The following is a 27,833-nucleotide window of genomic DNA, read 5'->3' as shown; positions in this document are numbered from 1 at the left end:
AGGCCTGTTTGTAGCTCTTGAGGACCAGAGTTGACCACCCCTGCTGTACACAGTAAATAAAAATAATTAAATATAAGCTGGGAGACACAAAAATCCTATGTAGGTAAATAAATCTGAACTAAAAGGATCAAGCTTTGCAGGATCTTTTAGTTTCCCATTATCCGTTTACATTGTAACATAGTAGATGACGGCAGAAAAAGACCATGCTAATCAGTCTCCAGTTATTTCTGCCAACACCATTAAGGATATATTCCAGCCGCCAGCATAACTGCTTGTAAGATACCACTTTTTATCCGGGAAACTTCCTCCTTTGTACGCCTTCATTTTGGGTAGAAGACCATACAAGATCCCCTTTCAGTTCCTCCCCCCCCCCCCCCCCCCCCCCATGTCCAACCACAAAGCTCTGTAATAATCTAAATAGCCAGGGGCAGACTTGCCAATTGGCAGAGTAGGCAAGTGCCACAAGGCTGCCATCCTGCTGTCAGTCACTGGTTTTAAATCATCAGCTGCCGCCCCCACATTGTCTTCAGGAGAGGGGGTAGCCAGGGGTATAAATCCATCGCTGTAAATGACCAGCAATAGCAGCATGGCCATTGCCTGAACATCTGGCCACCTAGGACCCTGACATACCTTACCAGACAGACCCGAATTTCTAGTTATTACTTCTAGTTTTTACAGTACTTACAACCTGCCAGCCACTCAGCTGCTGGATTGAGTATCAATAATGCATGATCTAAATAGTTACCATTACTACTGAACATCCTAAGCCCCTTGCATAGCCTGCCAGACAGAGCTAGGGACTTGGATACCTGTATTTCCTCTAGATCTTCTAGTTATTACAGAAATTGCCGTATGCTAGACAGACCCAATTGCTAGTTGATTCTACCATCACAGCCTGCCACAGAAGCCCCCGAAGTAGGAGACAGAGGGGTCGATTTAAAAAAAAAAAAAAAACCCATGCGTGGCCCCTCCATGTGTGCGCGGCTCCCTGCATGCACACTTGGACACAGCTATTTTATAACGCACGCGCATGTTATATATGATATATTATATATGTTCTAATGTTACTATGTATTATACGCATGTATTATAGTTACAATCCCCTAATGTTCTAATGTTACTATGTTCCTAATGTTACAATGTAAACACAGCTTGACCCCGTCATGCTTTCATCCTGTTATTATGTGAACCGATGTGATGTCCCCCAACGAATGTCGGTATAAAAAAGCAAATAAATAAAATAAAAATAAAATATCTCTGCGCTGCATGTGCAGGTGGATATCTGTCACGTGCGATGGGAGAGGATCTTAAAAAAAAAAAATACACGTGGCAATGCAGGTAGGCCTTTCCCAGTTCCCTAACCCTATCCTTCCTCCCTCTTCTCCTCTCCTACCCGACCCCCCAAACTATCCCTACCTAACACCTAATGGGGGTTACGCGCGTGGCCCTTTTAATATTGGGCCGAGAGGACTTAGAGACCCTCCCATTCCCCTGGTCTGATAACTTTCTGATTTTATTTATTTTTAAAATTTGTATCCTACTAGGTCCAAAATTCAAAATGGCTTACATAAGAACATTCATAATAGATACAGAAAACATAAAATAATAAAAACAAATTATAAAACAAATTACAATAGACAGAAGTAAAAAAAAAATTAATAAAGCTGTGCTGAAACTGCAATAAAGAGAGAGAAAAATTGTATGATGAAATAATCCCTGAGAAACTGGAAGAAAAAGGGTACCCATAATGTTTCATGGTTTACTCAGATATTAATTAAACAAAGGAGGCACTTGTGTGGTTGGAGAGGAAATGACAGAAGTCTAAACGGATTTACGCAAAGGGAACTGCGATATTGCATTAGTCACTTATAGAACTGCATTACAAATAACTAAGAAGGATTATTTTTATACTATTATAAGTAATTTTATTAATAAACCGTTAGAATTGTTCTCTTTAATTAAAGGAGCACTGAGACAACCTCAAAGCTGTATTGTTAAAAGATCAGGAAGTCCAGCCTTGGCCCATTCTTTCCAGGGTAAGACTTGCTAATATGAGACAGTAGATTACTGCTGGACCATCTGCTGTTTGAAAATATTGATTTGGTGGTGAACTCTAACATTACCTCTTGGAATTTGTTTGTATTGATAACCTCTATTGGACTAAGGGACATTGTAGCTCAGACTAAGATAACTAATAATATTTTGGATCTTTGCCCTTTATTTGTTTGTTAAAAATATTTTTATCAGCTTTTGAATGTTGTCTAGTTCAGATGTTAAATATAGTAACATGATGGTGTGCCATTATTTATGAAACGGGCAGTTGTAAGACCAATCTAGAAAAATCCGGTTGTATCTTAGAATTACCATCTAATTAGCACCCTCTATCACATCTATGCACTTTGAGTAAACTCCTGGAAAAGTGGGTGCTGAAGAAATTTGGAGTTTAACTTGGAACGTGATATACTTGTAAAGAACAATTTGGGTTTTGTAAAAACTGTGGCACAGAGACTCTTGTTATCATTGTTAGATGACACATTGTGAAATAGAGCAGAGTAAGTCTGGCATTTTAGTACAGTTAGATATTGCCTACACGTTTTGATTATGGTATGCCATGAAAAATTGTTGGTTACGCTAAAATATTTCAGGATAGGTAGGCTGTTTTTATGATAGTTTGGTAATTTCTTGGATGTAGAATGCAAAATGTTTGCCAACCTAGAGACTGTTTTGAATGGTTTACCATGATGTTGGCATTCCAAAGGCCCTACACTATCTGCAGCTCTTTTTAATGTATTTCTTAACTCTTTAGGGAAGATTTTAGCTGTTAGGTTTGACATCTAAATTTTATGCAGATGATGTACAATTTTTATTCCAAGTGTTTTCGATGAGATTCCAGTGCAGCGGTTTTTAGACTGTCTAAAAAGGTTGATGAATAATGGGTTACTTCTTCTTAATTATGCTAAAACCAATATTCTTTGGATTGGAAAAAACCCGATTAAGTGCAGTATGAATGTTCATTTTGCAATTGAAAACAGAATCTCATAATTTGGAGATCGTTAGATTCAGAGTTAACTTTTAAAAGCTCAGGGTACTAAAGTAGTCGGATGAGCTTTTTACAAGCTCTGTCTTATTAAGCCTCCTAAGAATGTGTTATCCATCTAAGATTTTAAGCTATGTCTAGGCTATGGTACTTTCTTATCTAGATTTATCATAATTCATTTTATTTAGGTTGAATGTTAGCTTAAATCATTACAGCTTGTATAAAATGCAGCAGTAAGACTAATATTTGGTTTATCTTGGGGAGTTCATGTTCGATCATATATATAAAAGAACTTCATTAGCTGCCAATATCATACCTGTTTTAAGTTATATAGATAGGTTCATAAAGATTCTCATTGCTTAGGGAGGCTTTCAATGTGTACTCCAGTTCTTTCTTTCCATTGTTCTTCTCAGTTGTTGCAGGTTCCATTTCTGTGTCAGTTTCAGCATTGGAGAACTAGAACTAAAGCATTTTCCATTATTGCTCTAGTTCTTTGGAATGAGTTACCTATTTGTTTGCGGCAGGAACAGAAGTAAATAAGGGTTTGAAAGCTCGTCAAGGCTGAGCTATTTATGCAAGCATACGCTAGTAGTGTGCCGTGATGTACTGTCATCCAGAGAGTGCTAGTGATATTTATAATTGTAACTAACTTGTTTTAAATTTTGTATTTTCTTTAGGTATTGTTTATTATTGAATGCTTTTTATGTGCATTTATATTATACTTATGTATGCTTTGTGTTTGTTTTTAAATTATGAATGTGTGTTGTAATTCACATTAGATTTGTGGAATATAAGTACAGACCTTCATTTCCAGTTTTTATTTTTTTTTAATATTTCCCTTGAATTTATCAAGGGTTTATTATGACAAGAACAAAAACAGGAGAAACAAGTGACTCATTATTTTTCTGGATAAATATCTGAGTTTATTTTGGTGGAGAGAAGCCAGTATAATACAACAAAATTGAGCAGATTCTCCCTCTTACCAACTCAGCAGCAAACCTATCTCTACTTCTGTCCTCTGCCTAGCATGTTCCTATCTCTCCTCTTCCCCCCCACCTCTATTACAACAACATTCATCCTTACTAGTTATGGCTTCAGGCTTCCCCTCTCTCTTACTGAGGCTCCTACACTCTGCAGCACTGCACTTCTGCTTTAGTGCAGAGTCAGGGAGCCTGCCGGGAAGTGCTTCTGGTGGGGATATGGCCTGCTTCAAATGGTGCATTGGCAGCACCAAACAGTAGGCACTTTGGCTGCCTGGGGAGAGGGGCAGGAGGGACATCAAATACCATTATCAGCAGCATTGGTGGGAGGCAGAATTTGAAACATTGCAGGTGCTTTGTCCTGTACTAGCTCTCAGCAGTTGCTGGAGGCCTTGAGACACTGCATTTGCAGCACTGAAGCTGCTCTTCAATGGCCTAAAATTAGGGTGGTCCCAAAAAACAAACTGAAAGCCGATCCAATGTACACCGATCGCTTTTTTTCTTGGTCGTGACACTAAAATTAGGGTGAAAATCGTTTTAAACTGTCACTTTTGAAAAAATCTGGGAGTTTATGGGTGAAAATCAGTTTAAATTGAAAATGAAGGACCCTAAATATGTCATTGAAATAAATACCTTGTGGTCACCATACAATTTGAGCTCTTGGATCCTCACCAATGTGGTTTCAGATGCTTTCTTAATACTGAACTCCTTCTTCTTTTATCTCTCATGGATACTTTGAAGTGGGGCATTGACTCCGGCCATCAGTTCCTTCTTGTCTACCTAGACATATCATCTGCCTCCAACACCACTGATCATCATCATTTTACTTTTTTGTCTTCAGGAATGTGGTCTCTCAGACACAGTTCTAAAGTGGTTCAAATCGTATCTCTGACTGTTCCCAAATTATAAAATATGGGAACATCCTCTTGTCTCCTTCCCCCATTAAAACTGGGGTTCCACAGGGTTCTGCCCTCTCTGCATGTGTTTTCAGTATATATCTTGCACCCATCTGCAAGATACTTTCATCTCTTACAGATTGCTACAAATTATATGCTGCTGATATTCAGTTTGCCATTCATCTTCATTCTTCATGGCAAGACCTTGTTGAACATCTACAAATTTGTGTGTCTACTATTACCAACTGGCTGAAGCATAACAAATTGTCTCTTAACATGACCAAAACAGAGTTCATTATCATACATAGTCCTTATTCTACCATTCACAAAAGTCTATCCCTTTCAATGGTCAGCATTTCCCACTTCAATCTCAAATCAAAAGTTTAGGTGTTCTACTCAATAATACTCTCTCCTTCTATCCACAGATTAAGCAAGTAATCTTGCATGGCTTCTATAGATTACGAGTGCTATCTGGTCTTAAACTACTACATCCCCCTGAGTTCCGCACAGTGCTTCAAGCGTCACTCTCCCATTCTTGATTACTGTAATAGTTTATACATAGGCCTACCTAAAACCACCATTCGCCTTCTTCAGGTACTTCTGAACTCAGCTGCCCACGTTCTAGCAGGCCTGAGGTGCCAGGATCATATCACTGCTACTTTGATATATCTCCACTGGCTCTCCATTGAAGAGCGTATTAAATACAAATTAGGCATGCTGATTTTTAAACTTCTCAACGACCACTCTTGCCACTGGGCAAACACTATCCTGAAATTCTATCATCCTAAGAACATTACATACCGTACTGGGTCAGACCAAGGGTCCATCAAGCCCAGCATCCTGTTTCCAACAGTGGCCAATCCAGGCGATAAGAATTTGGAAAGTACCCAAAAGTAGTCTATCCCATGCTACTGATGCTAGTATTAGCAGTAGCTATTTTCTAAGTCAACTTAATTAATAGCAGGTAATGGACTTCTCCTCCAAGAACTTACCCAAGCCTTTTTTAAACCCAGCTACACTAACTGCACTAACCACATCCCCTGGTTACAAATTCTAGAGTTTGTGAGTTGAGTGAAAAAGAACTTTCTCAGATTAGTTTTAAATGTGCTACATGCTAACTTCATGGAGTGCCCCTAGTCCTTCTATTATCCAAAAAAGTAAATAACAGATTCACTTTTACCCATTCTAGACCCCTCAGGATTTTAAACACCTCTATCATATCCCCCCCTCAGCTGTCTCTTTTCCAAGCTGAACACTCCTAACCTCTTTAGTCTTTCCTCATAGGGGAGCTGTTCCATCCCCTTTATCATTTTGGTTGCCCTTCTCTGTACCTTCTCCATCGCAACACTATCTTTTTTGAGATGCGGCGACCAGAATTGTACACAGTATTCAAGATGCGGTCTCACAATGGTGTGATAGAGGCATTATGACATTTTCCATTTTATTCACCATTCCCTTTCTAATAATTTCCAACATTCTGTTTGCTTTTTTGACTGCCGCAGCCCACTGAACCGATGATTTCAATGTGTTATCCACTATGATGCCTAGATCTCTTTATTGTGTAACGATAGCATGGGTTATTTTTCAATATATGCATCACCTTGCACTCATCCACATTAAATTTCATCTGCCATTTGGATGCCCAATTTTCCAGTCTCACAAGGTCTTCCTGCAATTTATCACAATCCACTTGAGATTTAACTTCTGTGAATAATTTTGTATCATCTGCAAATTTGATTACCTCACTCATCGTATTCCTTTCCAGATCATTTATAAATATATTGAAAAGCAGGGGTTTCAGTACAGATCCCTGAGGCACTCCACTTCCTACTCCCCTCCACTGAGAAAATTGTCCATTTAATCCTGCTCTGTTTCCTGTCTTTTAACCAGTTTGTAATTCATGAAAGGACATCGCCACATATCCCATGACTTTTTACTTTTCCAAGAAGCCTCTCATGAAGAACCTTTGTCAAATGCCTTCTGAAAATCCAAATACACTACGTCTACCGGTTCACCTTTATCCACATGTTTGTTTAACCCCTTCAAAAAAAGTGAAGCAGATTTGTGAGGCAAGACTTGCCTTGGGTAAAGCCATGCTGACTTTGTTCCATTAAACCATGTCTTTCTATATGTTCTAAATATCAAAATCACAGAACATTTTCCACTATTTTTCCTGGCACTGAAGTCAGGCTAACTGGTCTGTAGTTTCCTGGATCGCCACTGGAGCCCCTTTTAAATATTGGGGTTACATTAGCCACCCTCCAGTCTTCAGGTACAATGGATGATTTTAATGATAGGTTAAAAATGTTTATTAATAGATCTGAAATTTCATTTTTTAGTTCCTTCAGAACCCTGGGGTTTATACCATCCAGTCCAGGTGATTTATTATTCTTCAGTTTGTCAGTCAGGCCTACCACATCTTCTAGGTTCACCATGATTTGGTTCAGTCTATCTGAATCTTTACCCATGAAAACCTTCTCCATTACGGGTACCTCCCCAACATCCTCTTCAGTAAACACAGAAGCAAAGAAATCGTTTAATCTTTCCATGATGGCCTTTTCTTCTCTAAGTGCCCCTTTAACCCCTCCATCATCTGACGGTCCAACTGACTCCCTCACAGGCTTTCTGCTTCGGATATATTTTAAAAAGTTTTTACTGTGATTTTTTGCCTCTCCGGCCAACTTCTTTCAAATTCTCTCTTAGCCTGTCTTATCAATATCTTACATTTCACTTGCCAATGCTTATGCTTTATCCTATTTTCTTCTGTTGGATCCTTCTTCCAAAATTTGAATGAAGATCTTTTGGCTAAGTTAGCCTCTTTTACCTCACCTTTTAACCATGCCTGTAATCGTTTTGCCTTCCTTAATGTGTGGAATACATCTGTACTGTGCTTCTAGGATAGTATTTTTTAATAATGTCCATGCCTCTTGCACACTTTTTACCTTTTGTAGCTGTTCCTTTCAGTTTTTTTCTAACTTTTTGTCTCATTTTATCAACGTTTCCCTTTTGAAAGTTTAGCACTATAGTTGTGGATTTGCTTACTGCCCCCCTTCCAGTCATTAATTCAAATTTGATCATATTATGATCACTATTGCCAAGCAGCCCCACCACCATTACCTCTCTCACCAAATCCTGTGCTCCACTGAGAATTAGATCTAAAATTGCTCTCTCTTGTCTGATCCTGAACCAATTGCTCCATAAAACTGTCATTTATTCTTTCCAGGAACTTTATCTCTCTAGCATGTCCCAATGATACATTTACCCAGTCAATATTGGTGTAATTGGTGTAATTGAAATCTCCCATTATTACTGCACCACCGATTTGGTTAGCTTCCCTAGTTTCTCTTAGCATTTCACTGTCCATCTCACCATCTTGGCCAGGTGGACGATAGTATACTCCTATCACTATACTCTTCCCCAACACACAAGGGATTTTTACCCAAAAAGATTTGATTGTTTATTTAGTCTGCTTATTAGCCTCCTTACTGACTATTAACAATAAACACACTAACTTCTGTTTGTTAGCTGTCTTACTGACTATTAAAAGCACAAACACACTAAGTAATAAACCCCACTAATTTGCTTCTCCCCAATACATTAAAAAAAAAATTTCCCAAGCAAAACTTACTGATTCCTTTCAGCCACCAGCAAGTTTATCCTCTCCTCTCAGTGCTCCCACTGACTATTACGCTCCTCAGTGAGGCCTTTTAGAAATTCCATCTCCAAAACAGCTAGTCTCCACATCACTTGTGAATGTGCATTTTCAGTAGCAGGACCAACCCTCTGGAATTAATTTCCAATAGACATCAGGCAGTGCGATTCTCTCAAGATCTTTAGAAAATTAATTAACTTTTTTTTTCTTTTTAAGTTTGCTTATTTTAGTTATTTATCTTGTTTTTACTATATTTTAACTATTATTTGTTTCCAATATTGTTTTATGTAGTTTTAATTTAATTTCATTGTTTTATGATTTGTTTGCTATTTTATGATGTGTTGGAACTGTTTTATGACTTTGCTAAATTTTATCTGTATTCCTTTGAGTTTACTGATATGATTGTACTGTACCTGAGCTTTTTACCAATTTTTGAGTTTGAATCTATGTTGCACCCCCTTTGAGCATCTGTGGGAAGGTATGATATAATCTTAAAATTAAGAGCTGGAGGTGCTATTTAAAAACTTTATTATTATTTTTTGCTGCTCTTTCTGTTAGATAATTTTAAAAGATAGTCAAAACAAGAATTAATACAATCGTCAACAGATTCACTTTCTTCCTGCTGGTCCACATGTGCCTTCCTTTTTGATAACCAAATGGAGTTTTGAAGTACAAGACAAACAGGATTGAGAGGGAACAAACAGTTAACTGCCGGTCAGATTCTTAATTCCCCCCCCCCCCCCTGGGAATATTTGATTTCTGTTTTCTTTTACTGAAACTCAGCTGATTGCTGTTAGCATTTCTGGCAGACTTTAACTCTACCATAAGTAGGAAACTCTGCTGCTTTAGAAGTGTAACAAAATATAGATTACAAAAAAATAAACGACCCTGGTAAGAGATCCCTGCTGTCGATGTGGGCCGATCGGGCTGTGACCCTTAAGTTTCTTCATTGATTTTTATTTTATTTTATTTTTTTTAACACGACCTGGCCAGAACCAGTAAGCGATTCCGCTTCTGAAGAGGAAATGGCTGCCACGCCGCAAGAGGCGGGTGATTAGGCATGTGGATGGAGGAATTAGCTGACAAAATCTCCAAAAAGTTAGATGATTGACTTGCTGTCATGGTCGACAAAGTGGCTCAGCTAGTTGAAGCTGTTCAGGATAATTCGACCAAAACTGAAGAGCAGGATGGACTTAGAAATGGTGCTTACTGCGGCAGGCGCAAAAATTGACCGGCTCGAGAGACGACATGTCAGCCTGGATGAGCTTGAAAACTGCTCTTGCTGGGAGAATATCCGAGTGCTGGGCATCCCGGAAAAGGTAGAGGGAGACGATGCAGTCGCTTTTTTTTTTTTTTGGGAAATGGCTGCCAAATATCCTTTAATTGGAAGGCTGTACTTCATTTATTAAAATGGATTGTGCTCATCATATGCCAATGCCTGCTCTAGGAGTTGGAGGACGGCCTAGGGCCGTTGTTCAGCTGCACAACTTTTTCTGATAAATGAAGAATTTTGAACGTGGCCCGAGAGCTTAGAGATATCAAATTTCAGAACTTGTGCATTATGATTTTTCAGGATTTCTCCGCAGAGCTCCAACCTAAGCATCAGACCTTTAGTGAAGTTAAGCGGGAATTGCGCGCACGAGCTGCAAATACACCATGTTGTACCCAGCCTGTCTCGGTTGTTTGGAACAGACGGCCAGTTTTCCTAGACACTTTTGTGGCAAGATAAAACCTTGCCACAAAACTTTGCAAGATAAAAGCTCAGATTCTGCTGATTGACTTACCCGCCCAGTGAGGGCTTTTGTCTGTGCCTTCACCCTTCTAAGAAGAGGCAGGAGCCCGGTTGCAGCTTGCTGTAATGGAGCCTTTATTTTTTTTTTTTCCTCTCTGCACCCCTTGTCTCTTTGCCTGTTAGAAGTTGGAGATTTCTTCACATGGAACATAATCCTTTCTTTTTTCCTTCGCATTTTACACTTCATGCCTGGGGATTTTTGGCTATGGTGCTCTGTGTGCTGCGGAGTTTGAGATCGGAGCAGTAGGCATACTTTGTATGTACAGTCTGGGAGAGATCGTACACATATCTTTTTTGCTTTAATTTCTTCTGCTCAGGGAGTGGATTTTGTTCCTTGGATTTTACTGGGTCCTCTCTTTTTAACCTGCCTGATCAGCCCTATTTGTCATCTGGCAGGAGTGCTATTGTTTAGTAGAGCCGACATCGAGAGGCAGAAGAAACATCCTAGTTCTCCTTCGGCTGCTATACCTGGCCAGCTGACCTGCTACCCCTGAACTATGTCTTCAGCTGTTCCTTTGCTATCATTGAATCCTGTTTTAGCAGCTTGTTTTATTACTTCCTTTGTTTTCTTCTGATATTTTTCTTCCTGATATTCCTGACCCTTGCGCATGTTATTATGAGAGCTTTAGTATCTTGTGTGGTATTTACTATTCCTATACATGTTGGTTTTTGTTTTAGGAGTTGAGTGTGAGATGGGTTTTGGGAATATTGAAGGGTTTCAGAGTTTGGGTGGGGGTGTGGGGCATGGCTGCCTCCTCTGTCTCGCTTTATTTCCCATCGGAAGGCTTTAATGTTGGGATTGGGGGTGGGTTGGTTAGTGGGGTTTTCTTGTTTAGTTGTTGACATGTGGATACATTGGGATTTGTCCATGGTTTGGAGGGTTTTATGAGGGTTTAGTGGGGTGCAAGAGAGGTCTAGGGTATATTATATCTGCCGATCCTGCAAGCCTCTCGCCAGCCCGCCCTGACGCCCCCTGAAACAGCCTCACTTGCTACAGTCTGGAAGGTTCGGGAATAATTTAGTCAGAAAATATCTTTAATGAGACTCCTAATGCAGGCAACAATGGCCAATGTTGGGACTGAGTGGGATTCTGAACAGGCATGCCACAGTGATGACTGGTGCTGTTTGCCAGAGTATTTTGAATAAGAATGTCACAATGGTGAGCCCATGACAACAAGTTGCTTTTTGCATGAGATGCCATTTTCAGAGTCAGGATATAAGAGATGACAACCCATTCTTGTATAGATGGCCAGCGTTCCATCTTCACCAGGATCATGTAATTAAATAGCAATAAATACCACAGATAAGCTATCTGGAAGGAGAGAGAAGCTGTGTATTAATGTCATATACAAACGAACAATGGACTCTGACACCTCCAGGTTAAAGCACCTTTTAGGCTTTTAACCCGTACACTCTATGGTAACACTTTATATTTATTTCCGGCCTTTATCTTCTTTCCAGCTTGTTGCAAGCTTCCAAGTTCTATTTCCCTGTTGATTGTAACTTTGACTTATTCCTACCTATTGTTATCCATCGTTTACTTAAATTGTTTCTCCAGTTATACCCTTGTTAAATGTAAACCGATCCGATATGGTTAATTACTATGAAGGTCGGTATAAAAAACTGTTAAATAAATAAAATAAATAAATGTGAGGGTGGATAAGGGGAGGGAATGGGGGCTTTCATTTCATTTCATTTATTCATTTAAAAAATTTATTAATCGCCTAACACTATTAGGCCTAGACGATATACAGATTTTACACACATAATAAAAGCTAAACAAACAAAATACAAAAACATACAAAATAGTTTCATAGAAACTAAATGACTAAATAGTATTTAAATCATCAAAACATAGTCTAAAAAAAGAAAATCACATGAAGTCTCATCTGATGTTAATTACCAAACACATTAACTTGTTTGAAATAATTCATTTAACAGTTATACGTACGATTGAGCAAAAATTCCTTGAAGGATATTTTAAATTTTTTAGCATCTTCAATCGAGCGAAGGTCAACCGGAATCATGTTCCAATGATTGGGGTTGTTAACATGGCTTACAATAGAGTTATTATGTATACAGTTATACAGAGTTCAAGATATGCTGGAGTCCTATTTTAGTTATACTTTTCTGTCACCTTTCTGGTTAGGCCCACATTACTTAGTTAATGAATGTATATTTGGGTCTGCAGCTGGCAAGTGTCTCATTTTACAGAGCTTATGTTCACATATGTTTTCTTTTTATGGTTATGAATGTTGGCTGACTTTCTCTGAATGTCCAGGAAATTATTGTTATGCCAAGAGACTCACCTTACTGACTCCGAACATGAAAAACTAAAGATGGGCTATAATTCCAGAAGCAGGGGTATCTGTATCTTTATTCACAAAGATCTGCCTTTGGTGATTCGACGCACTTTTGTGAACACTGAAGACAGACTCATTATTTTGGAGGGTCTGTTTTACATTAGCGAATATTTATGTTCCTAACACGGAGCAGTCTGTTTTTCCATGATCTCACTGACCATATACACAATTTGGTTTTGAATGTTTATGCATGGGTGGGGATTGGAAACATAGCCCCGATCCTATACTTGATAGAATTCTTGCACCTCGATTACCTGCCTCTCTCAATTTGGGATTTTGAGATATAGTCGCTTCTTTCAAGCTTATCGGTTGTGTGGAGGCATTTTCATCCCCAAGATAGGGACTATACTTTTTATTCACCAAGACATAATTCCTATAGTAGGATTGACTTCTTTTTTTGCTCCCTGAGTTTCCTATCTAATATGGTTAGTAGTACAATTTTGCTCAGTACTCCTTTGGATCACTGCCCTGCTGAGACTTGTTTTAATCTTACTGCTGGGCCCTTTAAACCTCCTCCTTGGAGACTTAATACTTTTCTTATGGGAGATGAGTGTTTTCCTGACCTGGTGAAGGATGCAATTGCTGAGTTTGACTTTCATAATCCAAAGGGGGAGTATGCTCCTGTCTTGTGCTGGGAAGCTTTTAAAGCTTTTTTGGGGGGCAAACTCATTAGCTTTGCCAGTTATCTTCAAAAGGAGAGGAGAAGAAAAGGAGATATGTTGTCTGCTCAGATACATGACTTGGAAACTAAACATAAGAAATTGGGGTCTGCTAGAACTTCTAAAGCTCTAGAGAAGTGTAGGAGAGAACTGCAATCTCAGGAAGTACATAAGATTAGGAAAAGCCTAAAGGATGCCAAACTTAAGTTTTATGAGCACGGAGATAAACCTGGACTGGGAGGGAACTGGGGAAGGCCCGATTGTGTCTCCACACATAATTTACTAAAATTCACCCCCCCCCCCCCCCCCGCACGCGCTGCTCGCACATGCATGCATGTTATAAAATCGGTGTGTCCATGTGCGCACGCGTGCTCCTTTTAAAATCTTCTCCTAAGTGTTTCCCGGGTGCTGGTGTTGGTGAAGGTGTGGACAGACGGGTTCCTATAGACACATTTGGTGGTTCTGTCCAGTGGTAGCCACGATCTGGAAGCAATGTTACTCAAGAGATAGCAGACTCCTTAGGCATTCTGGTGCATGTGACACCCGAGCTGGGACTGCGAGGTCGATGGAGTCTGTCTTTAATTCCTGTCAAGCATAGGCCCTTGGCGGGACAGCTGCTTTTAGCGGCACGCCTTACTGTTGCCACTTTTTGGAAGATGTGTCCTCAAATTGCCTACTGGAAAGCACAACTTAGAACATTGCTGATATTGAAATGCTAAGGTTCGATCTTAAAAAATGACCCTGCTAAATACGTCAAAATCTGGGGCCCCTATCATGAATATCTGCAAGCTGTGTAAGTTCGTATACAGTTGCTGCCTAACCAGATGCCTGAACTCCTCCTTGACTTTGTACTTTATTATTTCTTTAGGGAAAGATAATTTGTTTGTATTCTGTGGAGGTGTTCCTCCTTTGTTGCCTGTATTTACAAGCTGTGACAAGATTTTAAAAGAAAGTGAAATACAAAGCGATAAATTAGTTAGTATGCCAACAAAATTTAGCCAGGGGAAAAAAGGTTGGAGACTCAACTATTAAATATATCTGTAAATATAAAGAATTCCGGTTAAGGTGTGATCAGAAATATTAACAAAATGTCACATCTGGTAATAGGGCTTGCTTAACAAATTGTGATAACTCGAGCAATTTCAATCATCTCACACCACAAAGGAAGCACAGCTCAAAAAAATGGTCTAGAATGGAAAAAAAAATGTCTTAATCTGCCTTCATGTGTAGGCAAGAGCCAGCACTGTCCATAAACAAGGCCTGGCTTTTGCAAACCTTTTCTAATCGCACCTTTCATGTAATTTATTTATTTATTTTTATATTGTGCCTCCTTTTTTTTTTTTTTTTAATGATATTTACAGATCTGTTTAACTTCTGCTTCTCTGATCGCTATTGTAACTCCATGTTTGCCCAGGTGCTTTCCTGTTCATTCACTGTTGTCCTGCTTTCACAGTTTGGAATTGAAGAAGTGGCCACTTCTGTCTGCAAGTAAAGACCAAGCTAAGCTATCTGTTCCAAGTTGCGCATAGGAAACTGCATAACGCAGACAGAATTCTGACTACACCCCAGCATTAAGTCCTGATATGTGTTAAAAGCTGGTTTTGAAGTGTGCTGCTATTTCTGTATAGGGCTCTTTTTTTTTTTTTTTCCTGCAGCCTGCAGTGAGGTGGCTCATTTGCATTTTTTGTTTAAATTTCTGCAGACATTCGCAGCTAAACAGCAGTCGTCTGTGCCCGGAATCTATCTATAAGGACCAGAGGGCTGTTGGATGTCACTTTTCAAATCCTGAACTTCCTAGGGACGAGAAGATCAGTTTCATGGTCACAGACCATTCTGAAAGACTTAAACCTTTCTACAAGGAAGTAGACCTCAAAACCATCTGTAAGTTTAAGCCTGTTTTACGTGCATTTGATGATATGTGCATAGTCAATATCCGTTCATGTGTCTTGCAATCTTATGCAGTTGTGATGGTAATTATGCAGCTGTTAGCCGCTTTATTTTGGAAGGATAAAAGGTTCAGTTCGGCATACTAGGATTTGACCCTCCTAAAGCACAGGCTTGCCCACTGAATATGGTTAGATGCCTCTCTGCTTGGTCTGGAAGTGTGATTAGTGCCCAGGTTTTTGTCCTCGACAGCTAGACATATCATACAGCTAAGCTACACCTACAAGGGCTTGAACTGTTGCAGTATTACAGCAGTAGTAGAACAGATGAAAGAGGGATCTGTTCTAATGTTCCTTTTTGAAATACTACTTCACTTTGAGGCAAAAATATCTAAAAAAAAAATTATTGAGAAATTAAAAGAACCCATAGAACAGTGGTAGGCAACTCCCATTCCATGAGTGCCGCAAGCCACTTGGGTTTTCAAGATCTCTATACTGAATATTCATGAGAAGAATTTTCATGCACCATCTCCATTGCATCCAAATGCATTTTGTGCATGTTGGTTTCTGAATATCCGGAAAACCCAACCAGCACATGGCACTTGAGGACTAGAGTTGCCTATCCCTTGCCCTAGATTGATTACTGGCACTCATTTTTTTTTTCCCTTCTCAGACGAATCAGTAGGGCTGAAACGTAGAGGCTTGCAAATACCACAAAATATGTGTTTGACTGGCTCCTGCGGAAGGTTGGAGGGCAGCTGGAAAAGGACATGAAATAGAACCCAAGAAGATGATGCATTCCTGGCTAATGTTCTGCTTTATTATTTTCAGCTCCTGTACATAAAGTAATTATATTCAACAACCCAATTGCTTTAAAAAAAAAAAAACAAAAACAGAAAAGGCTAAGGGCCTAACGTCTAAGCTTTGTATATTTCAGTAAAGCCCAGTGCACCAAGAATTATGAACATCTCAAAGATCTCGCCTCAGGAAATCTACGTGAGCTGGAATAATTCATGTAACCTGTCTCCCAGTTGCTTCCTGTATGAAGTGCAATACAAAGAAAACAAATTAAATATTGTGAAGGAATTCACAGTAAGTTGTCATTGGTTATCTGGTGTTTTGTTTTTTTGGCTTGCCGTGTTTCTCGTCTATGGGGAAAAGGTTTGCTAGACACATCTCTCCTTCTGCGGCTCCTGTCTCCACCCTTGCTTTTCATTCCATCTTAGAGCTGCTATTACTACAGCTGTGGCCGCTCCTGAGCTGAATTCTCTTGAATCAGTGCAAGTCCAGTGACCTGCTCTATGTGCTTCCTTGTTGGCTAACTTTAAATTCTGCAGCTTCAGGACAGGCAAGAATGTACACCTGAGAGCTACATTAAGAGATTTATTTTTAATGTCGCCAAAGGTTTGTGGGCAGAAAAAATCTGTAATGTGAACTTTATTCGTTAATGTGCAGCAAAGTAATAACATCAGTAGATTCAGTTATTCATCTAAGCATTAACACATTGGCAAGGTGTGCTTAAGGGATTCCTGGGCGCAACCCAAGTCCACTGAGGTGCAAAATTTGTATATCGTGTCCCTTCAGCACCCAGGATACGTGTGTGTTAATTTTAGGCTGAATTTTCAAAGCCAACTACGTCCCTAAAACCTGCTTTTAGGCACAGAAATGGCTGTTGTACAATTCGGCTCATTGCATGTAAAGTGGGCTCGTAATTCTGGTTTTGTGCGTACTTTACACAAGCCACAGCGAGGTGTTCTTGTGCGTGTAGGGGGGGGAGGGGTTGGGAGTGGAGTTTGAAGTTATGCATATACTTTTGATTTAAAAAAAATACGCGCATGAGTTCTCCCGCATGAGTGACGCCCTCCGAAGTGCAGGTGTACCTTTTGTGAGGTGTGTTTGTGTGCATACCACAGTGCATTCATGCACATTTTCACAGCAAATTCTGTGTGTAAGTTTTGTTTGGAAAATCTGGGGTAATGTTTGTGCATAGAAACTACATACAGCCTTTACCCTATCCCACAATGTTATATAAAAAAAAAAAAAATACCCACCTACTTGTTTGTACACCTTAATGCACTTATAAATTTGGCTATTTAAGTAACTTTTTGGAACTACAAAAGTTTAAAAAAAAAAAGTTTAAGGCATAAGTTAGCACTGTTCTTAGGTAGCAAATAGCTCTTACATACTTATCTCTCTCTATTTCTAGAAAATGTTTTACATTTACTACAGATGAAATTTAATGTGGACAAGTGCAAGGTGTTGCATATAGGGAAAAATAATCCTTGCTGTAGTTACAGGATGTTAGGTTGCATATTAGTAAGCATCATAGTGGATAATACTTTAAAATTGTCGGTTCAGTGTGCTGCAGCAGTGAATAAAGCAAACAATGTTAGGAATTATTAGGAAGGGAATGGTTAATAAAACGGAAAATGTCATAATACCTCTGTATCGCTCCATGGTGAGACTGCACCTTGAATACTGTGTACAATTCTGGTCGCCACATCTCAAAAAAGATATAGTTGCGATGGAGAAGGTACCAGAGAAGGGCAACCAAAATGATAAAGGGGATGGAACAGCTCCCCTATGAGGAAAGACTAAAGAGGTTAGGGCTGTTCAGCTGGAGAAGAGATGGCTGAGGGGGGAAATAAAGAGGTCTTTAAAATCATGAGAGGTGAATCTGTTTACACTTTCAATTAATAGAAGGACTAGGGGGGGGGGGGGCACTCCATGAAGTTAGCAAGTAGCATATTTAAGACTAATCGGAGAAAATTCTTTTTCACTCAATGCACAATTAAGCTCAGGAATTTGTTGCCAGAGGATGTGGTTAGTGCAGTTAGTGTAGCTGGGTTCAAAAAAGGTTTGGATAAGTTCTTGGAGGAGAAGTCCATTAACGGCTATTAATCAAGTTTACTTAGGGAATAGCCACTGCTATTAATTGCATCAGTAGAATGGGATCTTCTTAGTGTTTGGGTAATTGCCAGGTTCTTGTGTCCTGGTTTGGCCTCTGTTGGGAACAGGATGCTGGGCTTGATGGACCCTTGGTCTGACCCAGCATGGCAACTTCTTATGTTCTTATTACCAGATTAGACTAATTTTATGAAAGTCTAAAAAATGCTTACTTGCTATAACTTTCCTTAGGGATGTATTTATTTTAGAAGTTTTTATATACCAATGAACGTTGGGAACATCTCATTGGTTCACATTAAACAAAAGTCAGCAACAAGCGCTTTACAGTGAAACAAAGTACATGTGAAAATACAGATATAAAAATTGAATGGTTTACAATAATAAGGCATAAAAATATAGGATATGTGGGTTAAATATATAACTTTTTATAAGGGATATCCTAGCTTCTCTCTTTCTCACTCTCACTCTCTCTCACTAGAAAGCTAGATAAGTCAGTTGAATATCAGCCCAAAAGTTTTTATATTTCTGACTGAAATGTTTTTGTCAAAGGTGAAGAAGGATCTAGATCTCCGTATTACCAGCAAATGTTTTCCTGATGTGCAGTGCACAATCAGAGTGCGAGCAAAAGCGAAGCTATGCTTTGATAAAAATGTCTGGAGCGACTGGAGCCAGGAGGAAAGCATTGGTGAGGAAAAACCCTTCCTTCTTTCTTTTATTTATTTATATATTTACCCACCCAAGATTATTCAGTGCAGCGCATTTTTATGCTGGGCAGGCTGGATGGGCCATTTCGGTCTTTATCTGCATCTTTTACTAGGTTACGTTGGCAGCAGCTCCAGCACATCATCCTTCTTTCTCTCTCTCCTCCTCTGCCAGGTATTTATTTTGTTAGATTTATGTGGTGCCCCTCTGTACACCTACTCCAGGCAAATTAGAACAGAATATCATTACACCATGAAAAACATTAAAAAATACAAGCAACTAAAATCTGCATTAATGTACATTCTAGAATCCCAAACATGTAAGAGCAATAAAAGCCACAAATAAAACTAAGCAAGTATCCTTCTCTCTCTCCCTCCAGTACCTCTCTTCCTCCCCAATGTACTTCTCTTTCTCACTTCCCCTCCAAAGCATTCTCTCCCCTAAACATTTCTCCTCTCCCCCCAATGCCAGGATCCATCTCTTCCTCCACCACCTTCCCAGCATATACCTCTATCTCCCCCTTCCCACCACAAGTATCCCTTCTTCTCCTGCTCAGCACCATCACCTTCTCTCTCTCTTTCTCTCTCTCATCCCTACCCACCACCATCCCTCCTCCAGGCCACCATTACCAATATCCTTTTCTCTCTTCTCCCCCCCACAGCCAGTAGCAGTATCCCAGTCTCTGTCCTTCCATTTTTCCAGGTCACAACCAACATCCCCTCTTTCCCCTCCCAATCATCAATGTCCCCCTCTCCATTTCTGCCCGCCCACTCTCCAGCTAGCACAGATATCTCCCTCTCCACTCCCCCGGGTCAGGACACCGCACCATCTCCCTCCCGCTTCCAAGTTAAATATCTTCTTTCCTCTTACCAGGTAGCCCCTGCTACACTGCTCTTTTTTTTTTTTTCTCTGAAACTTCCTTCCTTCCTTTCTGTGGCAGCCATGGAGGATCTTCCTCTTCCCCGTGCCCTTTCTCAGCAGCAGTGCACCGGCACACTGGGTTGGGGGGGGGTCCTCTTGCAGCGCTAGCTTCCTCACGGTCTGCCTCTTCGGTCTGCACATGGTTTGCAAATGCGCTTGTGGTAGGCGGTTGCGCCTGCGTGCCTGGGCCTCCTGCAGGCATCACGCTAATGCTGAGCACCAGTCAGGGGAAGGAAGGAGAAGCCAAGAGCAAGTGGAGCGCTCTGAAGCAGAGCATCATGGGCTCTGTGGTCACTGCAGTGCTCCGTTAAATGCTTCGGCGGCAGCGCCCTTCAGGTGCAGTGCTTATGGCCATACTGGCCATTAGGCACTGCTGGCCACCACCACACAAAAGTGGCCTCAGGATGATGTGTCCTGTTTGCCCGTTCCCCCAGCCCTGGCACTGATCACCATGAATCCAGCGAGTAGCTTTGCTGCAAAGATTCCCAATCCCCCCCCCCCCACACACACACACACACACCCCTCCTCAGTGCTCTTTTTTATGACCAGTGTGTGCATGGGAGGAACAGTTTTGGCAGCTACTCTCATCAAGTTGCAGGGGAAGCTGAAGAGTCAGGTTTCTGTAGCGAGGTGCGTGGTGGCAGCAGCTCTTTCTGGAATACGTGCATATTGCTGAAATGGCAACTTTAAAGGGTGTGAGCAGTCTTTTTGGATCTGAGGCAAGTTGATCTGTTTCTTCAGTCTCGTCGCCATCCTTGGTAAAACCTAAAACAGTGACTTTAGGAAATCTTTGAGAGGCTATTGCCTGTTTTAGAGACGTCATTAGGGATTTGTATTAACAATCTCTGAACCCAGTTTCAAAATTCAATGAGACAATAACTCACTTGGGATTTAAAATGGAGGAGCATTCCAAGCATTTAAATGTGATTGAGAAGAACAAAGATTGAAGAGGAATGTTTGATGAAAAAGAATATTCTTCTCTATAATAAAGTTGAGAGGCTGGAAAGCATGATTTGGCATCGTATGCTAAGATTTATTAATTTTCCTGTGGTGACCCCCTTAGAATTGTTTAGATGAGATATGTTAGAAGTTTTAAACGTTCCTCAAAGTTCCTGTGTCTAAAGTTTATTTACCTCCCCATTTTGTTACAAAGGATGAGGATCAAGTTCAGTTTATTAATTTTCTTTTAGATCTGAATAGAAACTGGGTTCTGTATTTTTTAAACCTCAGGAAACCTAGTTTTTGAATTGTAAGATCAAAGCTTTTCCTCATGTGTCTAAAGTCATGCAGAAGAAGCATAGATTGTTCAAATCTGAAGTACTCTTGAGTCTTGAGCTCTTTTTTGGCTTAATTTTCCTTGCAAATGTGTTATCAAGTATATATCTGTTAAATATATGTTCTATGAACCTTCTCTGTTGCTTTTCTAATTAATAAATCGGTCCAGGTATCATTTGCCGCTGCGTCTTCCATTCCCACTATGCCTGTTTTAAGGTCTTTGATGTCCTAATAAGAAAACATTGGTGGTATAATAATTTTCTGTTTCCTTTTGTTCCTTTTTACCATGATGATTATTTCCTGGCATTCTCTAGTCTTCCCTCTGTTTGGTGGACTGATAATAAATAAGTATACAATACATAAATATGTGCAATTCTGTAAATATAAAATAGCATATGTTGATTATTGAATATTTTTTAAACAGTAATCCAATGCCCTGATGCACAGCTGAGACTCAAGCCCTGCTCTTATTAGGAGAGAGATCAATTAATAGATCATACAAAATTTAATTAAACTTTAAGGAGTCAATATTCAGCCACTGAGTGCCTAGTTAAGTTAGTCAGGTTATTCAGTGGTGCGGCTAACTTTATACCTGTCCTATAGCCCGGCCAGAGTTAGCCCATTTGGTTAACCGTAACTCCAAATATCAGAGTTAGCCAGTTAACCTAACAAGCTAACTCCTGCTCCTCCTGGAAACACCTATTGCATGCCCCAACTTACCCATCTATATTCTAGCTGGATAAGAATTTTAAATTAGTAGTTTGGCCATTTAGACGGATAGCTTTTCAGTTACCCGCCCGCCTCCCCTGGAAGTTGGGGTTTTTTTTTCCATGAATTTGCTATATCATGGATGGAGGGATTCTGCCTGAGAGACAGAGAGGAGGCTACAGCTGCACATGCTCAGTAGAGAGGAGGCTACAGCTGCATATGCTCAGTAGGGCATGCTGAAAGCTTTAGAATCTTTGAGATCAAAGTTCCGTGCCGGGCACCATCGGATGTCACCCATGTGTGAGGACTGAGCTTTTCAGTTATCCATCTAAATGGCTTTTGAATATCTAACTCTAAATGATTAAACATCCTAATCACTACTACTCCTCCCCCTTCAACTCAGTAATATAGCCGAAGCTCATAGGTTAACCATCCTTCTCCCCAGCCACAAAAATTGGCAAATATCCATGGCCTGGAAAAAAGAATTAAGAATATATTGTCAGTTTGTGAAGACAAGGATAAAATTAATGTACTCTGGCTCTCAAAAATGTCCTGGAAATCCCCTGCTCCCTATATTTGTGCCTATATTTAGAGCGCCATAGGATCCTGTCGGGAGAATGGCTGGCTAAGCGCTTCATAAATAGAAAAATTCTGTAAAATATTCCAAAAGGTCATGCGTCCGCTACTGGGCATAATCGCAAAGTTCTCTCTAAACATTTTCCTAGGATTTGCAATAAGAAACGTTATCACCTCTTCCCAGACAACAGCAATCCTTGTAAACTATCCATACAAGCAATAATTTGGCTTTTTAGTCTGCCTTTCCAAATAATGCTGAAGGCATTATTAGTAATTTAGGTACATTTCAGACATGATTAACCCTTTCCTGCCTGATGGGACTGCAGTGGGTGAAGCTACTCTGTGATTTTCTAGTCTGTGGTTCACTCACAGCAATAGTCTCAGAAATGCCTTTGATGTTGGAGAGAGACCCTTGACCCATGTCTTTGTGCCATTTTCCTGCTAAGGTATCCAGAGGTTCTCTGGTAGATGATGCTTCCTAAAAATCTTTATAAATAAGTCTGAGAGGATCCTAGCCTGCAAGAATTCTTAATTGGTGAATCAAATGGTGACTTTAGGAGATGCCCCCTATTATCTGGCAGGACAGATTTTAGCTAGTGTCTAGCCTGCAGGACACTAGTTAAACGCCAAAATGTTCTGTTAAATATTGAAAGTTAGGCACTTCTGCCACCAGGAGTTATGAAAGCTTTAATCGCCCGAAGGCCTTTTGAATCCCTTTTGAATATATGATACACAATATCCTGAAGCCAAGATAAAAAAAAAAAAATCCAAATAATCCATAAAGGTGAAAATGCTAACTCACAAGAGAGATTCTGAGCTTTCCTGACCAATCTCCATGCTCTCCTTACTGGTGTTGGCAGACTTTTCTTTTTTTTCTAATTTTGTATGCAAAATAAATTACAGACTTAAGTGGTAAATTAATTGTCTCTCACTTGCCACCAGGAAAAGAGGAATGCCTTTTTGCTTGTGGGGAGGCCAAGCAAATCAACCAAGCTCTATCCTCCGCTTCATGTCCAGCTCCCACTGCCAATTTCTTTTTTTTGTAATTGATATTTTATTCAAAGAAATATATACCAATATTCAACAATGCATGCAAAACAAATAACAATTACCAACCGTACAACCAAAACCCATGGGAAAAATCTTCCCCATCAATATACAATATCATAGATCCCTCTGCATTTTCAAAATTATACATATTTCACATAAAATAAGATTTTCTTTATTATTAAGGTATAAAATATCAAATAATGGAACTAATATATGTAATAAACCTTCCCCCACCCCTTCTGGGAACATTTTTACTGCAGAGAAAAAAGGACACTATGAACCACTCAATTTAATACCTTTGGTAAGTAAAGGGTACAGGAAGAAAATAAAAATAAAACCATGAGGATAAAATGACAGCTCATCACATCCTGTCCAGAGTGATTACATCAAATGCCAAACAAAAATGTCCATATGTTCCCCATCGTAACTCAGATCACTTTAGAGTCAGACCATTGCTGAAAAGGCTGCCAAATTTCCTGAAATCTCTTTATCATATCCTTCTTTAATGCACTTAATTTTTTTCCTATAATGTATCCTTTTCAATCTCTGAATTACCACGGAGAAAGAAGGTGCCTACTCATTCTTCCAGCCCTTCGCAATCTCGCCGCATACGGCATGAGCGACAGCCTGAATAAGTAGGCTATGCTTAGGTTTCTTATTGTCCATGGGGAAAATTCAATAAAAAAGGGTCTAAAGATAATAGGTTCTTTAAGCAAATCATTTAACCAACGACCCGCATGGGCCCACAGTTTTTGGATGACAGGACAATTCCACCACATATGGAAAAAACAATCGCCCACCAATCCACATTTCCGCCAACATCTATCACTGAGAGTCGCATATAGCTTATATGGAGTAATATGCCACCTATATAACTGTTTTCCAGCATCTGGGAGCCCATAGAACTACTACCTATTGACATGAAGCACAAATCCCATTCTCCTTCCTCTCAGTTGTTTTGCAAAATCCCGTTTCCCATGCCAACATATAACCCGCTTTTTGTTCTGGAACTGTATTCAGTATAGCATAAAATTTAGATATTACCCCTTGTATCAAATGAGCGTTCTCGCAATATCCTTCAAACAAGGATTTCCCTTTCAATAAATCCCCCTCTTATATTCTTAGTGGAAAGAAAATGCTGAAATTGCAAATATGCAAATTGATCTTTGCTAGATAAGTTAAATTGGTCCTTTTAATTCAGGGAAGGGCAAATAAACAAACCTTTATCTGCCCAAATTGTAAAGGTTTTATAATCCCTTCTAGCCAGAAAAGCCTCACATTTCCTAATAGGGATAAAATACATATACTTTCTGTCTCCTATTATAGTACTCCTCCATTTCCTCCAAATCCTCAAGGTGCAAATGGTACAGGGTGAAATCTTATTATCATCATGCTTAATCCTCCCCAAGGACCAGAAGAAGTCACTTAGCCCAGAAGCCTGAATCATCACATTTTCCATAACTACCCATTGCTTTTGCAATACTCTGTTATGAAAATCAACCACCGCCTTCAACTGCGAGGCTGCATAATATTTTAGTGTTATTGGAAACACCCAGACCTCCATCCATTTTAGATAAGTGCAAGATGTTCCTGGCTACTCTTGGGGGTCCTTTGTTTCCATATAAAGAAAACCAATCCTTTTTTGCAGATTCATTAAGATCACAACAGGAATAACACATGGCAATGTATGAAAGAAATACCCCAATTTCGGCAGTAGTCATTTTCACCGCCGCTATCCTGCCCATCCAAGGCAAAAGTATACCTGTCCCATTTATCCAAATCCTGCCCCAAAGGTTTAAAGAAAGGAATATAATTTAAGCAGAACAGATCTTAATATTTGTTATCCCACCTGAACCCCCAAATATTTCACCACCTCCATAGCCCATTGAAAGGGAAACTTCATTTTTAACAGCTTAACTTGAACTTCGGACATATAAATGGGTAGCAGTTCAGATTTATCTATTTTAAAGCTAGAAACTTTCCTAAATGCCTCAAGTTCTTTTAACAATAGCCTTAGAGTGTTCAGGACTAGAGAGAGTAATCAAAATATCACCAGCATATAATAAAAACTTATATTGTTCCTTTCCGATCTGAACACCCAGGATGTTAGCATCATGCCTAATTTTATCAGCTAGAGGCTCTAAGCTTATTGCAAATAATAAAGGTGACAATTTATATAGTTGTGGGTGGATCCCTGGGCCGATGGCAGATGACCACGCCCCCAGGAGGGTATCCCAAGATGGACCACTGGCTAGGCTTGAGTATGGAGACGGACACACATTAGTTCTTTTATTAAACAGGTTTTTGAAACCACCAGAGGTGGCAGTAGTGAGCTGATATGCCCGGCAGGGCTGTTGTCCCTCAGGTACTGGAACAGCGATCCAGGATGGCTGAGCTGTTGAGAAACTGTAGAAAGTGAGTAGGCAGAGTTCATGAACTGAACTGGATGACAAAACTCACATAAGGTCTCAAGGAAGCTCAGGAGCTGGAAAGGTTTAGGCCCTCGAGGAGCGAGTACCTGGTTCCAGGGAAAGCTCTGACAGAGTGATGGTAACTCACAATTGTTTGTAGCAGTGATAGCTTCCAGGCAGTAGAGAATCTTCAGAGTGTCCAGGAACATGGGCCCTCGAGGAGCGAGTACCGGTTCCTATCTGTAATCTGAAAGTAAAGAAAAAGAATGAGGCCCCCGAGGAGTTTGCATGTTTTGGTTTTTCTTGTTTGTTTCAGGGGAGGGGAGTGGCTAGCACCTTTTCACCCTTTCAATCATTTTTTTCCAAGAACACGATTTTCCTGTTGATATTGACGCTCTCTCTCTTTCAGGGGAACTGCTGTTCTCTCCCTCCTTCCCAGAACAGCCTTTGCTGTTTCCAGAGAGAGGACAAGATCTTGCCTGTGAGATTGTTGTTTTATCCCATTACTCCCAACAAAAGGGAAGGTATTTTATGAAACCTTTTGTCTTGGCTCAAAACAGTATTTATATGCCATAGTCTGGAGCAGTGGTTCTCGGCAGGTGTGTTGGGATGCACTAGTGCGTCGTGAAGTCCCGGGAGGTGTGTCGCAGAGCCAGCAGAAGGCTGATCTTTCCTCATCAGTCTGGACAGGGGTTGGCAGACTTCTCCTTTGTTGGGATGACAGGAAGCTGCTCTTGCTTTCTTCTCCTCTTTCTGGCCAGTGGGAGGTTGTTCCCTCCTCCTTCACCCAGATCAGAGCACAATATCACCAGCTCCTGTTCATATGGGCCCGGCAGGACACCAACTTTATCTTCCTCTGCCTAACCTGGCAGTGAGGCTGCCGATGCTCTCTTCATCCCATGGGGCCTGGATGTGAAAGCAGGAGCAAGAGGGAGAGAGGTGCGTGCTGTACAAATCTATTGCTGACATTTGCTGCCTCCTCATTTTCCTCCTCTCCTCAATGCTTCTTACCCTCATCTGCTGCTGGTAAAGAGGGAGGGAGATTCTAGATTGGACTGAAGGCTTTTCTGCTGGCTGGGAGCCAGGAGAAGAGGGAAATGTGCAGGGCAGGAAGGTGTGAGAAGATTGGGAGGAAGGGTGAGGAGAAGGAGGGTGGGGTTGCAGAGTAGGGAGAGATGAAGGTGGGAGGGGATGGGGCTGCTAGGCAGGAAGAGGTGGGAAAGAGGTGGTCAGAGGTATTCTGGGTGGGGAATGGAAGGGTAGGGAGAGTTGAGCAGGAGAGAGAGGTAGCACGAGGAAGAGGATGTGGGGTGGGGGTGTCAGGAATATTGGACAGGGATATGAGCGTGTGAAGGGATGATTGAGAAGTGAGGGGTGATGGGGACATGGAGGGGAGTGACTGAGTACAAGGGCCATACTATTTCAGTTTTGAGAATATGCATTTCTTCTCTTTTTGAACTCTGCTTAGTGTTGGAGGAAATATATTTGTGTTTCTAGTCTCCAGCTTTGCACTGCATGCAGAAGGTGGTCTTGGGGTTTCCAGTCCAGGTTTTGTTTGCACATTTGTAATTTGTGGTCTTTTATTCTATATTTGGTGGAGGCAGGTCTGTCTGTGTTCTGTGTGCATGTGACTGAGATGAGGTACTTTACTAGAGGTTTGTATCAGCCTTATATGTTGTAGTTTCTCAATATTATATTGCACAGGTGGTGAACTGCTGCCTTTCATGGGTAGGGCTATTGCTGTTTCATTTCTTGGAGTTACTGCTGCTGAGTTACGGCAGGTTAGATGCACATGTACAGAGTGGGGCTTGTTTGTATTATTTTACAATACACCTCATAATAGATGAAGTTTGTGATGCTGTTATTCAGATGACACCAGAATCAGAATATCTTTTTTATATGGTGAGTTGTACAGGGAAATGTCTTAGCTCTGCTCTGCATCCATTGTTAGGAAGCAGGGGACTCCTGTGGATGCAGAGCATATGTTGATATTTATTTCCATGATGCTCATGTGTTCAGTG

At 40.4% G+C, this 27,833-nt stretch overlaps 1 protein-coding gene across 3 annotated transcripts in view; it reads left to right on the top strand.

Moving 5' to 3' along the window:
• The window catches only part of IL13RA1 (interleukin 13 receptor subunit alpha 1), a 160,801-nt gene that overhangs the window by 48,107 nt on the left and 84,861 nt on the right, over window positions 1-27,833 (top strand). For all 3 annotated transcript variants that reach the window (XM_029606688.1, XM_029606687.1, XM_029606689.1), the window contains 3 exons: window positions 15,082-15,260; window positions 16,200-16,354; window positions 18,719-18,854. In XM_029606688.1, the coding sequence (XP_029462548.1) occupies window positions 15,082-15,260; window positions 16,200-16,354; window positions 18,719-18,854 (470 nt within the window). The remainder of the gene's footprint in view (window positions 1-15,081; window positions 15,261-16,199; window positions 16,355-18,718; window positions 18,855-27,833) is intronic.

This window comes from Rhinatrema bivittatum, chromosome 6 (genome assembly GCF_901001135.1).
Source record: "Rhinatrema bivittatum chromosome 6, aRhiBiv1.1, whole genome shotgun sequence".
NCBI classification, from domain to species: domain Eukaryota; kingdom Metazoa; phylum Chordata; class Amphibia; order Gymnophiona; family Rhinatrematidae; genus Rhinatrema; species Rhinatrema bivittatum.
This window is presented reverse-complemented; position numbering and strand designations above follow the sequence as displayed.